The sequence below is a fragment of the Carlito syrichta genome, unplaced genomic scaffold, assembly GCF_000164805.1.
Source record: "Carlito syrichta isolate Samal-C Ts95f unplaced genomic scaffold, Tarsius_syrichta-2.0.1 Scaffold305700, whole genome shotgun sequence".
NCBI classification, from domain to species: domain Eukaryota; kingdom Metazoa; phylum Chordata; class Mammalia; order Primates; family Tarsiidae; genus Carlito; species Carlito syrichta.
In genome coordinates, this window is record NW_007249796.1 from 1595 (window position 1) to 16088 (window position 14494).

General features: G+C 39.3%; 1 protein-coding gene across 2 annotated transcripts in view; it reads right to left on the reverse strand.

Moving 5' to 3' along the window:
- Positions 1 to 5934: 5934 nt before the first annotated feature.
- The window catches only part of FILIP1L (filamin A interacting protein 1 like), a 273887-nt gene continuing 265327 nt past the window's right edge, over positions 5935 to 14494 (reverse strand). For both annotated transcript variants that reach the window (XM_008062420.1, XM_021714670.1), the window contains one exon: positions 5935 to 6048. In XM_008062420.1, coding sequence (XP_008060611.1) covers positions 6026 to 6048 — 23 coding nt within the window. In that variant the 3' untranslated portion in view covers positions 5935 to 6025. The remainder of the gene's footprint in view (positions 6049 to 14494) is intronic.

Genomic DNA, 14494 nt, shown 5'->3' on the forward strand with positions numbered 1-14494 from the left:
TTTTTTTTTTTTTTTTTTTTGAGTTGTAGTCTCACTCTGTTGCCCAGGCTGGAGTGCAGTAGCACATTCATGACCACCACATCCTCCACCTGTTAGGCTCAGGTGGTTCTTCTGCCTCAGCATTCCAAGTAGCTGGAACTACAAGCGTGCACCACCTAATCTTTTGATTTATTGTAGAGATGATGTCTCACCAAGTTACCCAGGCTGGTCTCGAACCCCTGAGCTCAGGCAGTCCTCTCGCCTCGGCCTCCCAAAATGCTGGGATTACAGGCTTAAGCCACCGTGTCCAGCTGTTTTTTTTACATTAAAAAAAAAATGTAAAAACTATTCGTAGCTTGTATACCATACAAAAACAGACAGTGGACTGAATTTGGCTTACAAACCAAAGTTTGCAGACCCATCCCAGACTCAAAGTCAGACCCCAAGTTGTATGTCACATGTCTCCAGAAGAAGGAATTTGAAACATACTCTAGAGAGAATTGTGTTGTGCGTTAGTTACTTCATTTCTCATTCCATAATTATCAGTCATATGTGAGACCAGTCACATTTCTGCTAAAATCAGACATTTGATTTTGTAAAATTACAAGGAGATTAGTTCAGAAATCATTGAAGCTAAATAAATTAAAGACTGAGAAAAGGTTTCAACATAAAAGTATCAGGTTTTAAAATTTTTTGTTACAAATTGGATTTGTTTTCATTAACTTGGATTTTTATCTGTTTACTTTTAAATATTTAACTGAAGTCACTCTAGAATTAGTAGGATGGTTTCTTTTATTTTCATTGTTCTGCAGAGGGGCCATTGTTCTGCAGAAGCAGGATTGTGATCAGGAGGCAGGATTCTACCTATTTCAGTTGTTGAACTCCAAATAGTATTCCCGGTTCTTAGTTGTATTTGCATTTATATTATACTACATATTGCTTGAAATAAAATAAGCATTTTTTTGGTTGGTAACCCTTTTGTTAAAATAGAATGTTATTTTGAAGACTTTGTAGGATTAGAACTGTATTACCACTTAAACATAAGTTTCTGCTGATTGCCATGAAAGTGTCGATATTTTTCAGCCCTTCTTTTTTTTTTTTTTTTTATAGAACTTGTACACTATCTTGTCCTTCTTTTCTTGCATGCTCTTGCGCATATGCCAGCCTGGCATAAAAATGTCCCTTAGGGTATCTATTGACATGGGATACAACAGTTTTGAGATTTTTTTACATACAACATATTTTGTGCTCCTCTCTGAAGTAAACTTTCCCAGAGTATTTTGTTTTTCTGGGACTATTGTTGGTGCCTTTTTTTTCCTCCTGTATTATGCTTTTTTAAAATCTGTTTGGTTTTCACTATGGAGGGTCCAGTGGGGTTTTTTTTTCCATTAGCATAATTTACCAATCTTGAATGTCACCTGGTCATAGTGCTTTTCCTAACTCTTGCCATTTGCCATTGCCATCTCTTGACACATTTTCACACTTATGTCTTGACTCAGTGGTCTTTTTCTTCCTCATTCACTTATCCTCTGATCACTCAAGATTTATCAAATACCTGCTTTATGTCAGACACAGGGCTAAGCACCCCACACAAATATGTATCCTTTCGGTATCAGACCTTCATCACCTTCTTTTGTGGTCCATTCCCTTCCACTGTTTCTTACTGTTTTCCTTTAACTTAGCCTTTTCCACTTCAACCTTTTAATTCACTTGACCTCCCTACCTTCTCCCTCTGCCACTAGCCTGCTGGGACTGCTGCTCATCTTCCCTCTCAATGCTGTCCAGGCCTCCAGCCCCTTCTCCTCCTTGAAACTGGGGGTGTTTGTACAGTGGCATCAGTGCATTGAAGTGGCCTTAGCTTGATGAGTATCTGGAATGGCAGTTCTTTGGTTCGTACTCTGCTGGCTCCAACCCAGGACAGCTGACTGAAACAGTCCTCAGCCACAGGGTTTCTTCTGGGATCATGCCTCCAGTTTTTGGTGAAGGATCACAGAACATATTGGGTTATGCTCTTCATTGCCCTCCCCCCCATTGAGGCTTTTTGTGATGTAACTGTCTTCTGTGTCAAATGTCTTATTTCTCTTAAAATGTCATGTGTTACTCTGTCCATACTGAATTACAGACACATCTTTCTCTTGATTCAATGAGAGAGTTTTCAGTGTGATGAATTACTTTAGCTTACTGCTGAAGAACTGTATCCAGCCTTATACAGCTCTTCAAATTTAGCATTCTGTAGTTGGGTGTAGTTGTAGGTTATTGGAACTGGAAGGGACCTGAGGAATTATTCCACTTTCCTGTTTTACATATAGGAAACTCAAGGCTTAGGTTGGTGAATGCCAAGCTCAGTATCACATGCATGAAAAGATAGGATTGGAATTTGCATCTCCTGATCCCAAGCTTTTGTTGAGTTAATTTACTGATTTTTCTGTAGTGCTCATTCAGAGAAGAGATATGGGTACAGAAGGTCCTAGGAGATGATAACTTGTTGAACACCCAGAACAGTGATTCTTATGTCCCTAAAAAGATCTCAGTGTTACTGACCTTTGATTCCCATATGCCCTGATTGCTATAGAAAGCAGCAATGCTAGTCTAAAACGGTTTGTCTTACAAAGCATTATATACAGGCCTGTTATATACAGGAGGGGCTACCTCCTGGAAAAATGGGACAGTAAACCAAGTGTCAGCAGTCAAGTATGCACACAACACCAGTGACTGTCAGATATGCCACACAAAGGATATATTCCCTTGTTTCTCACTTTTGTTGTTACTTTTCTCTTGTGACTAAGAATTGCCACTTTTCTTCCTAGTCATAAATAATTCATAATTTTAGAACTTGAAGTATAATTTTAATTATCCTATTTTGGTGGAAGTAATCTTTCTTAAAGCACATTAGTAATTTTTACTAGGCCATTTTTTAAAAAACATAATATGATTAGTCAGTAAAGTTCTATAGAATGAAGAATTACTTCTGTGTTCTCCAGAATACTCTTGAACTGTCCTGGTAAGTTCAGTCCTATCCCAGGCTGTGATAGTTCATATTTGGGTTAGATTATAAGTAGGATGAGGAATTTGGTATGGATCCAGACCTATGACTGTGTGTATGTGCATATACACATAATGGAGGTAAACTAATTGTAGATGTGCTGCTCCTTTAAGGATGATCTTCACCAGGTCCAACAACTTGTGAATGCACCATCTGTCAGTTTGCTGCTTCACCATTTCCTGGAGAGATAGTCCTTCCTCTTTGGCCTTTCACAGTGGTAATTTAGCTTGCCATATATTTCTGTAGATGAATATATCCTAGCAGTACACTGGTATGACTTACCTTTTCCCTCCCACGTGGAGGAAAGTGTTGGAGGTGACAGTTCTTATGATGTGTAGCTTCCCACAGGCTTTTTGGTGAATAGGCTTATCCATAGGCCCTGGGGGGTCTTTAGTGGAAATCCTAGTGATGCCTGTAGATTTTGGTTTAGGGATCCGTGTTGGGGTGCTCTGCTTGTATACCTCCTTGATCTTGAATTAAACAAAAGAAGAGAAGGTAGTTAGTGATACAGTTGGTGGAAAAGCAGACTTTGCTCAGGACATGGAGTCTGTTTCGAGGATTTGGCTTTGAAAGAACTAAGTTAGAGGGATATATTAGATTAAAGATTGTTGAGCTGAAGAAAAAAATTTCAGCAAAGCAGTTTTGCTAACACGTGTCAAACATATGCTTAGTGCAAGGCCTTAACAATAGATAGTGGTAGATACAGAGATGAAAAGGTTATTATGTTTCTTGCCTTTTGGCAGTCACAGTGTAGTGGGATATTAACAAAAGTAGTGTCCCAAATTAATCACAATAAAGAACTGTGAGATTGCCAGAGAGAGATTAGTTTGGGATGAGATTGTCTAAGAGCATCATGAGGAAAGTAGCCTTTGACTTGGCCTTTAAAGATTTTTAGGATTTTTAACAGTAAGAGTTTGGTGAGTGGGTTGCTTCAAGGATGATTATGGGAGCAGTTTGTAGTATGTATCAAGAACCTTAAAACTCAGCTCTATGACTTAGTTTTATTATTAGGAATCTTTTTTTTAGGAAATAATTAGAGGCAGGCAAGAGTATTTGATTTAGTATTATTTATAATGGTGGAAAATGGACACTTTAATACTCCAACAATCAGGTTGTGTTACATGAATTATAGTATAGTCATGAAAATATGCTGTCTATAACTAATGATGCTTTTGAAGATTTAGAAAAATTTTTACTTAGAAATATTAAAAGCAGGATTAAAAACTATGCATGCTTTAAATATTTATGTGTGAAAAGAAAATACTAGATGAAAATCCGCCCATGCTGTCATTAGTTAACTGTGGTTAGTAGGTTTTTAGGGGCTCTTTTACCTTTGTCTGTGTTCTCCACATTTTCTATAGTAAGTATAAAATTAGAAAAAAGCAACACTAAATTATATTAAGAGATTAAATAGGACAGAATCACCTCAGAGATTAGGACATTTCTGTGAACATCAGCCATATTAACCCAACTATGAGCAGTAAAAGGTACACTATAAATCAGTGATAGACTAATCAAGTCTGCTGGTATTGTGACCACAGGCTATGTTAGTAATAGCCTTTCCAAGATTGGTTTTTGTGATGTCCTATAAATTTGTCAACATTTAGATTGGGTCTCTCAATTCAGTATACAGAAATCTATGTAGGGATCCTATTTAAATTATGGACTCCTGGCCTTACCCCTGTACAGTGTAATTCATTTGTCTGTGGATGTGCTCAGGAAACCACATTTTTAATTAACTTTCAGAGTGGTTTTTCTAATATAGGTGGTCAGCCTACCACACTTTGAGAAATGCTGCCATAATTGAACCTCCTTTCGTTGTAAGCTTTAGGTTTTCTTTCACCTGGACCTCTGGCCCACCTGGGCTGTATTTCTGCACTGTGAAAGGCCAGGGTATTATGACCTAGTGGTTACCTGCAAGGATGCTCATCAGAATCGTCTTTTTTTTTTTTTTTTGAGTTGTAGTCTCACTCCGTCGCCCAGGCTGGAGGGCAGTGGCACGCTCCCAGCCACCACAACCTTGCCCTGCTGAGCTCCAGAGATCCTTCCAAGTAGCTGGAATTACAGGCATGCACTACCACGCCCAGCTAATTTTTTTGATTTATTGTAGAGATGCGGTCTCGCCAAGTTGCCCAGGCAGGTCTTGAACCCGCGGGCTCAGGCAGTTCACTTACCTCAGCCTCCCAAAGCGCGGGATTACAGGCTGAGGCACCAAGCCTGGCCAGGATCATCTTTTAAAACACCACAGATGCCCAGACCCAATCTCAGAACCTGTGACTTCAATTGTCTAGGAGTGAAATATGGGCATGTGAGCTTCTAATAAGCACCACATTTATTAAATTTGTCCAATAAACTAATTGTCTTGAAACACAGTATGGGTGGGGTTTACTTCTTTTAAGCTACACTGATACGTGTTGGTGAAGAAAATGTGGCTTGGGATGGTAGTCACTGATAGGACCAGCGGCCGGAAAGTTATTGGGCTCTTATTATTTCTACATCATTGATGTGCAAGTTTTTTGTGTTTTCTTTGTGACTGATTTCTGTACTTAGTTTGTGCCTCTAGATGGCAGCAAAGGCTGGTTATTTTATTAGGACAACCCTAAACGTCATTCCCAAATCTTAAAAAATAATGGTGTGTTTTTCTTGTATGAATTTTATACTTGGACATATTTCAATAAATGAGGTATGGCGCATTAAAATGTGTCATCTCTTGGATCATTTCTATAGAACATTATGTCAAGTAACTCCAAGAAAGTTTTATCCAAATTTGGAGTGCCTGTTGCTAGAGGAATCCTTGCATATGGCTCTCTTAAGACCACACAGTGAATGTTCTGCTCAGAGTTGGCGGCTCCTGGGTTTCATCAGAAAGCAGATGTCTTGGAGGAGATTAAGCAAGTTGGAGAGCTCATTCATAGAAGAAAACATTTTTTTTTTAAATGCTTAACTCAGTTCATTGTGGAGATTGGGATTTGGAATGGATTATAAATCTGAAGGATGCTGAGTTCAATGAGGCAGAAGCAGTGGTTCTGGCTAGGGAACAGTAGAAAGCAGAGGAGTATATTTGTGGAATATATGAAATTCTCAAAGAGTTGGTTTGTTTTATTCATAGGTTCTAAAAAGAAACCTTGCAATGTCCAAGACTCCCCAGTTAATATAAGTCATCAGATGGCATTGAGCCATGGTGATCAAAAGAAGTATAGAAAGGTGAGATGTTTTCAGTTTTATTCAGAGCCTCAGTTCTGTAGCCCAGTTTCTACATGGCCCTTGCGTTCTCTCACATTGTCATAAGGGCAAACATCTAAAAATATACCAGAACAAAATCAGCATTCAGGGGGAAGCTATCAGATCCTAGTTAGATAGTTTGGGTTAGACTGTTTCCTTTGCTGTAAATTAAATTAATCTTGTAATGGCTTTGAACTTTTTGGAGATGTATTGGTGTCATATTATGTAAAAAACCAGTGTTCCCTCAGGAGTGATCCTGACGACTGCAGGACCCCTCATCACACCTTAGCTCTAGAGACTGGGAAGGTCAAGACTCCCAGAGATCTCCGGTCACTTTGATTTGTGGCAATTGATGTGGGGCGTGGGAGGGTGTGGATTCAGGCTGCTGACCCCTCCAGGGACCCAGCTGTGGAATGCTTGGTCAAGGCCATGTGTTATCAGAATGAGAGTGTTTCTGTATTTTCGTTTTTATCTTAGTGTTTAATGGGAAAGTACATAAGTAATGATGATGGATGTGGTGATGAAAAGGAGGAAATGCTGAACTGGAGAAAAATATCTTTGAAATATGATTGCCTTCTTTTGTCTTTTATATTGTTTGGCAAATTGTTGTTAATTTGTGGGGGTGGGTGGAAATAACAGATAAAGAATCTGGCAGGTAGCCCAAAATTTCATATACTGCTTTGGCTTTTTTCTCTTGATTTTCTCAGAATTTCCCCATTATACGATAAAACGTTATCACTAAAAGTTTTGTGGTTTTGCATGGCAAGGGGTCCTTTAAAGGGAAACTCTTTAGTTTGATGAGCTTATTCCCATTAACTTTCTGTGAGAGAACATTTGGTTTTTAGTAGTGTTCTATCTCTAGATTTATGTAAAAGAGCTAGTTGTCCAGGGTCTGAGGCAAAGGTTAGGTCACTTGGTGCCTTTATTTTATAATGTGGCAAGTATTACCTCCCAATCTCTCTTTCTATGGAAATTACACAATGGGCAGTGGGGGCAATCCAAGAATAAACACTAAAATATAGTTTTCAAAATACATCCTAACCCCATTGCTTCCATTTTATGCCAGACACATAGAAATATAATGCTAAAATAAAATATACTAACCTTTAATAGTTGTCTTCCTTGATTATCCTCTTTTTATTCATCTGTCAAGTTTTTTTGTACCTCATGTTTTCTTTTTTTAATTTTATTTTTGTGGAAACGAGGTCTTATTGTGTTGCCAAGGCTGGTGATGAACTCCTGGCCTCAAGTGACCCTTCCACCTCAGCGTCTCTACAGGCTAGGATTATAGGTGTGAGCCACCAGCCAGGCCAACTTTACTTTTTGGTATCCTTTCTCCACCCGCCCCCCTCCTTTTTCTTTCTCATGCTTTCATTTGTACCCATTTAATTTTTGTAGTCACTCTCAGGCTTATATTCGCCAACAGCTTGGAGTTAGTAGCTTGAGCACAGACTGTGGAGCCAAACAGTCTTTTGTTCATCCTGTTTGAGTCCTAACTAGCTGCATGTCCTTGAGCAACCATTTAGCTTATGTAAACCTCGGTTTCCTCATCTGTGATCTTCACCTGGAGATTAAAATACCTATTTGCAAGTGTTCTTTGGGAGGTATAGATATTGTGCAGGGAAGTCCCTGGCCCATCAAGGGTGTCATGTAAGTGTCAGTTGTCACTTTTGTTATTGTTATGACCATCTTTGTCTTTTTCTTTATATCTGTTCTTAACATGCCTATTTCTTGATTGTAATCATAACTTACCTTCCTTCATCTTTTAAAATCTTTCTTGTTTTCCTATCTGTCCAATTATTTATTACTAAGATATGTTACTAAGTGTAAGAGCTGAGGCAGCTGGATAAGCAGTGCTGATTCCTGGGCTGGACTTGTAACCATCTTTGGCCTAGAAAAGGCCCCTTCTCACATCCTTTACACTCCTTGTACTGCTTGGTCTTGTTGTGAATCTTTCTTTTTTAGAGTTCACCTGGAAACATGCTATCTGCTCTTTCCTCTTTTTTTTTTTTTTTTTTTAAGTGTTTGAAAAATGAAGTCATTCTATGAGATCAGTCTTTTGGCCATGACATTCTGTGATTCTATGGGAAGAACCAATGCAGGCCAGCTGTGGCCCCAAGGTGTGCTGTGAGCTGTGTGAGCCTTTGTTGGGTACCTGCTATGAGCAATATTTAAGTCCGACAATATTTAGTGTCAGACAGCGGTTCTTACCTTATATGCCCAGAGAACTTATTAAGATGCAGAATCCCTGCACTGGGGTTTAACAGGTCTGGGAACGTGAAAATCTGTAGAGTCCTAGATGATTCTGATGAAGGTGGTCAGTGACTGCATTTTCAGATACATTGATATAAGGGTTTCAAAAATAAATGATGTCTAATTCCTGCTCTCATGATTATAATATGGGAGGAGTAACAAATAATTATAACAGGCAGAATAAAGTGCCATAATAAAAGTACAGGCAGAAGTGTTTTTAAATCCGGCAGAAGACTGAAAAATAAGGTTTTCCAGAGGAAGTAACATGAGCAGGATGGTAGGATTTCAATATGAGGAACAAAGGGAAAAGAGCATTCCAGCCCTAAAAATAGCATGAGCAGAGGTAGAAAGGCGCAGTGGTGTGTGAGAGGATAGTTAGTTCTGTGTTCTGTGAGGGTCCAGAACTTCAGAGGGAGATGAGGCAAGAGATGAAAGTTTGGACTTTGGGCGCCAAGTAATGTTAAGTGCTGGTTCTGGGGGGCTGGAGTATTGCTATGATCAGAATGGTGTTTGAGGTGAAGACTGGATTAGAGAAGTGAGGAGTTAAATGTAGCAGACCATCTTACAGTACCATCTGTTCAGAGGTCTGGATTTGGGGAGTAGTAATACAAATAAGAATGAGGGGGGACAGAGAAAGAAAGAACAAGACAATGTGGCTGATTGGCTGAACAATGAGCAGAGAAGTGGAGAATGGCTCCCAGTTGTTGAACCTGAGTGATGGGGAAAGGCAATGGACCATCAACAGAGGTAGGACAAAGAGCAGTTCAAGAAGGACAGTCTTTTGGGTTGACGTGTAGTTGAGCCTTCAATGTGGAACTGCTTAGTATGATTGAAATTTGGGAGATGTTGCTTCAAGGGTCATCATATGAGAAATTGTTGATACCATTCAAGTGGCTGAGACAGCCAAGGGAGAAAATGTAATTCCCCCTCACTTGCCACCCTTTCCTTCTCCCACCATAGGTACTTCTACGTTCATGTCCCAGAGCCTGTTAGGCGAATTTTGTTGGGTCCTATCATGTGCTCACATCCCCTGTACAAGGCTACCTAATCTTATGGATAAGAGTATAACTAGTTCTGAGAACAGGCCCCCAAAGAGGCATTTCTTCCCATTACTTGAATAGTGCATAGTGATTGAACCATTATCTAGGCACTGATTGGCCTGGTAGGTGACAGGAATTCCTGCCCTTCTCCTCCTGTGACCTGGCCGGCCTCTCAGCCATTGTGTCTGAAACAAGCAGACAGATTACATTAACTTGCATTCTGGTGGGTGGGGGGTGCCACTTGCCACTTCTTGGCATAGGGGCATGCAGTAAGGACAGGATGACCTCCCCCAAAGCATATTTCCTTCCTCATTGGCAGTCTGGGAAAAGCCTGGAATAGGGCCATAGTTGATAGGTTTGCTCAAAAAAATAGTCCATTGTCCTCTCATTGCCCCTCTTAGAAGTGAAAATCAGCAGCCTCGGAGGCATTTATATTTTTTTTGAAGTTTCTGTAATTAATATATATTATTCTTATAATCAGAAAATAGTTTTCTATAAAATCAGTGGGCTGCTTATGTACATTACTATGAGAGATGTTGTCCTTCTCAGTGGGATCCCTGCCTGCTAACTCCCTCCCTGTGGCCCTAAAGGAACTGCCCCTTTTTATATATCTTTTGAGGATCTGTTGCAGTTTTTAGTTAACTCCTCTTTCTATAAAATGATAGTTTTCTGGCCATTGCCTTACTAGATTCTGGTGTAGCCTTGCGCTCTTTGAGCTATGGCTGTCATGTTTCCTGGCTTTGGCCCCTTCCCCTACCTTGGGGAAGTGAATCTCCTCTTTCTCTCTCTAATTTACTTTCTAAATAAACTATTTTCTAATCCTGAAAAAAAAAAGGTAGTTTTCTGAGGCTCCAAAAGTGACTAATATTATCAAATTCAAGCAAGAACACTGTGAAAAGCCAAAAGAACAGGAAATAAATAGCACTTTTTTTTGAGAGAAGGAAAAAAATGTAGTAAAGGATAGTAAGACATTCTTGCAGAATTCACTTGAATTGTTTGGAGAAGGACTGTGTTGAATCAGGTTTTATATGCTTCAATTAATTAATTGATTACTACAAAGTGAAACATAGGAACCAACTTAAAGACTTTCTTTTGCAATGGCAATTTTTACTTGGCCTGCGTCCTTGGTCTGAAGTTATTGCAATCCTGTATTGGAAGTAGAATTTGGAGATGGACAAGATTGAACTCTGATACTTCTCCCTCTGACCTGTGAAAATCTGTAGTGCTTACTTTAAAAAAATGATTTGGGGAGCATCAGTCTTCCTTTTTTTTTTTTTTTTTTTTTTGTTGGAGTCTCACTCTGCCACCCAGACTGGAGTGCAGTAGCCGCTCCCGGCCACCGCAGCCTCGACCTGCTGGGCTCCGGCAATTCTTCTGCCTCAGCCTTCTGAGTAGCTGGAACTACAGGCGCGTGCTACCACGCCCGGCTAATTTTTTGATTTATGGTAGAGATGAGCTCTTGCCAAGTTGGGAGTTGGAAGGTGCAGCAGATCACTATGGGTTACAGTGATCCTGGAAGATTCCAGAAGAGGTGAGCCTTGAGCCAGACCTTTCAGTGTGGGTCTTATTTCTCTCGAGAGATAAGAATTCTATCTATGTAGAGCAGTAGAGAGGAGAAAGGGGAAAACCCTGCATATGTTTAGGGGCATTCCGAGTGTTCTGGCTGAAGTGGCAGGATTATGAGGTGGAGCACAAGGAGTTAACAACATTAGGTAACTTGTCTACCACCGTAGGTAGTGGAAAGGATCAAATGCAATTTATAATGCTGCCCTTTACACCGAAGTAGCTTTCTCAGTATGTCACCAGGGATAGAATTGGCACTGCATACTGTAACGCTGTGTCTGTCACTGAGACTTGGGTGTTGTTATATAAGAATTGTTTCCACTCACTTGACAGATTGGCGCAGCGCATATGTATATTTGCACATTCATGTTTGTTTGTTTCCAAAATAGTCTGTTATAAACTACAGTTTTAAGTTAAACTAGGGCTTTCTATTTCTTACATACCTTTGGGAAGATAGAGTCTAGACAACCAACCACCTTTGCTTTAATGGGGGAAAAATGAGTTTCAACAGGAATTCAAAGAACTTAAGAGATAGCTTCCTCTTCTGTTTAGACCTTTCTAAAGAGTCCTCTCTGATTCCCCTCAATTCTGTCTTTATTAGCTTATAACAACCACAGCGTGACTGTCCATTAGTAAACCTACCTCTACCTGTCTGGAGACCTCAGGAATGGCTTGGTAGGTCTGTAGGGTCTGTATTTGTACACTGTTAGTTAATCAAATGTGACTAGCCTTCAAAAAGCAAAACAAAGCAGAGGCCAGCAACAACAACAGCAAAGAGACTATCTCAAGTAACCACTCAAAACAATCATACCAGGACCATTTGATTGTTAGGGAAAAGAGAACTCACTAAAATAAGAAAACTAGTTTCAGGCTTTTAAAAATCACCTCAAATAATCAGATAACTTTTATTTCTTTTGACAGAGAATTTTAAAATGAGGCCACAAGTAAAGAGGATTGTCCCTGGGATGGCTGACTAGAATGCCAAAGCTCAACCCAGAGTACATTTTAGTGGCAGCTTTCTAAGTGTAAAAACCTGGTGTCCTGATGGAATGTTGACAGATTTGTAAGTGCTGCCATGTGAACGGTGTTAATTCATTGTCAAATTATAAAGTACTTAAAGGTGTTGGCCAGTTAACTAACTGGGTTCCCTAAGGATTCCTTACTCTACAGTGTTGCCTTTTGGGGATGCCTGCTCTGATATATTGACTGCACAAAAGCTTTACCCTTCTTGATGTAGCTTGAAGAGTGGAAAGGGCCCATTAGTTGGCAAGGAAAGGTCTTGGAGCTTAATCCAGAGGATGATGAATTTAAAAGAAGCTTAAGGTTTGGGACCTTTAGTAAACTACTACTCTTCCTTGCTCTTTCTTGCTTTTGCTTCACTGTACCCTAGGTGAATGAGTCCTTTGTTTTGGTTCATCTAACTGCCCTCTGTAATGTGTGTTCTGGATCATGCCCAAGACATGCTACAGAGTTAAGGTGAAGGCCTGGTATCTGAGAGAGAAACAGAGCTTGTAGGTGTCAGACAGCCTGCTGCAGCTCAGCCCAGCTCAGCCAAAGATTTGGTTCTACTCTTTGCTTCTGTTATAAAACTGGGAATCTTCCCACCCAATAAAATGGTAGTTTTTATTGAGCTTTCCTTTTAAATAAAAAGAAAACTTGGAGAATAAGCCTTCTGTTTGTCATGCCAGCCACTAGAGGGTGGAATAGCCATACTTCCTGGGACAGGTGTAATTCAGAGTGGGACTAAGGTTAGAGAACATTTGCCCGTGTTTATCAGTACAGATGATCTTAGACTTACAATGGGGTTCAAACCAGATAAATCCGTTGTCAGTAGAAAATACTGTAAGTACAAAATGTATTTCATACAACTACTCTTTTGAATATTGTAGCTTAGCTTAGCCTACCTTAAATGTGCTCCGAACACTTACATTAGCCTACAGTTGGGCAAAGTCATGTGGCAACAGTCCACTGTAGAGTATGGGTTGAGTGTGCAGCTGACTGGGAGCTGTGGCTCCCTGCCGCTGCCCAGTGCTAAGAGAGAATATTGTACAGCCTACTGCTTACCCAGGAAAAGTTCAAATGACAAGTACAGTTTTAGGGTGCATACTGATCAGTAGAAGAGCTTGTTAAAATGCAGCTTCCTTGGCACTAACCCCCTAGAGATTGATTTGATAGCTCTGGTTAGGACTTAATGTTAATATCAGGGGATTCTCATTCAGGTGTCTTGGATTTTACTTTGAAACATGCCGATCTGTTTGGGGCATACATTTTTGCCTGATTATCTTTCTTCTTGGGCTTGCAAAGCAAAATGGTTATTTTGGAGGAAAAATACCTTAGTAATAACAGAAACCAAAGTATAGGGAAACTAGAATATTGGTTAATTTAAAGGTCTCTCCCTGCCTTTGTTTAACATGTTTTAAAGGAGACTCACTTTGTAAATATTCATAATCAAAAGAAGCTATTAAAACATGTTTTTATTTGGAGTTATATTTCAATCAGTAAAGATCATAGAATCCTTAGGCTACAAATATCTAAAAATTTTAAATAAAATATTCCTACAACAATCTCCCAGTGCTCCTAATTTTATCCTTTAGGTGTCATGAAGAGCCCATGCATAATAAGTTATAAAGACCTTCTGAATAGAGTTTATGTAATTTTGTCCTGATCTTAAACAAGAATCAAGATGCTTTTTTATATGTAAAGATTCAACTAAAGTAATTACACAGTCTTTCTAGTAAGAATGATGATTTTATTTTTGCCAGTGCCTCTAGAGGGCAGTGGCATTCTCTTGGGGAAAGTTTTGCCATTACTTCTAGATAGAAAATAGAATGTGGTAAAAACTTACAATTCTATGATAGAGTCCTGTAGTTCAAAGAGATAGCAGGACTGTGAGTAAGATGAAACTTGATTCTGAAGCTGGGACTTTGACCAGTGAAAGGATGATATGAGTTTTTCAGTTATATATAAAAACAGTCTTTTATGAGCCTCTCATGGACCAAAGAATACAAAAGAATGCAAACCTCTACCCCCACATGTTTCATATGAAGATTTCCCAGTGTCACTTTCTTTTTCCGTCCTGGTTTTCAGGGAGGGTTCTGTAGTTGTGTGTCAATAAAAAAGAACGTTCCGTAATCTTCCTGTCTCTTTTTTGCTCTCTTTCATCAGACACACACACCAAAGATATAAGAAACTTTTGTAAAATTAAAGACCAAACAATGTTTTGCAGAAATTATGCTGTCTTTACAATGAACTTTAATTAGTGGTACTTTTAGTAATCTACATGTAAATTATAATTCTGTCTCCTAAAGTTTATTTTGATGCTGTTATGAATTATTATACTAAAGGAATCCTCCCAGTAGAGGAACCTCTAAAAGTGAAGTAATCCTTGAAGGCT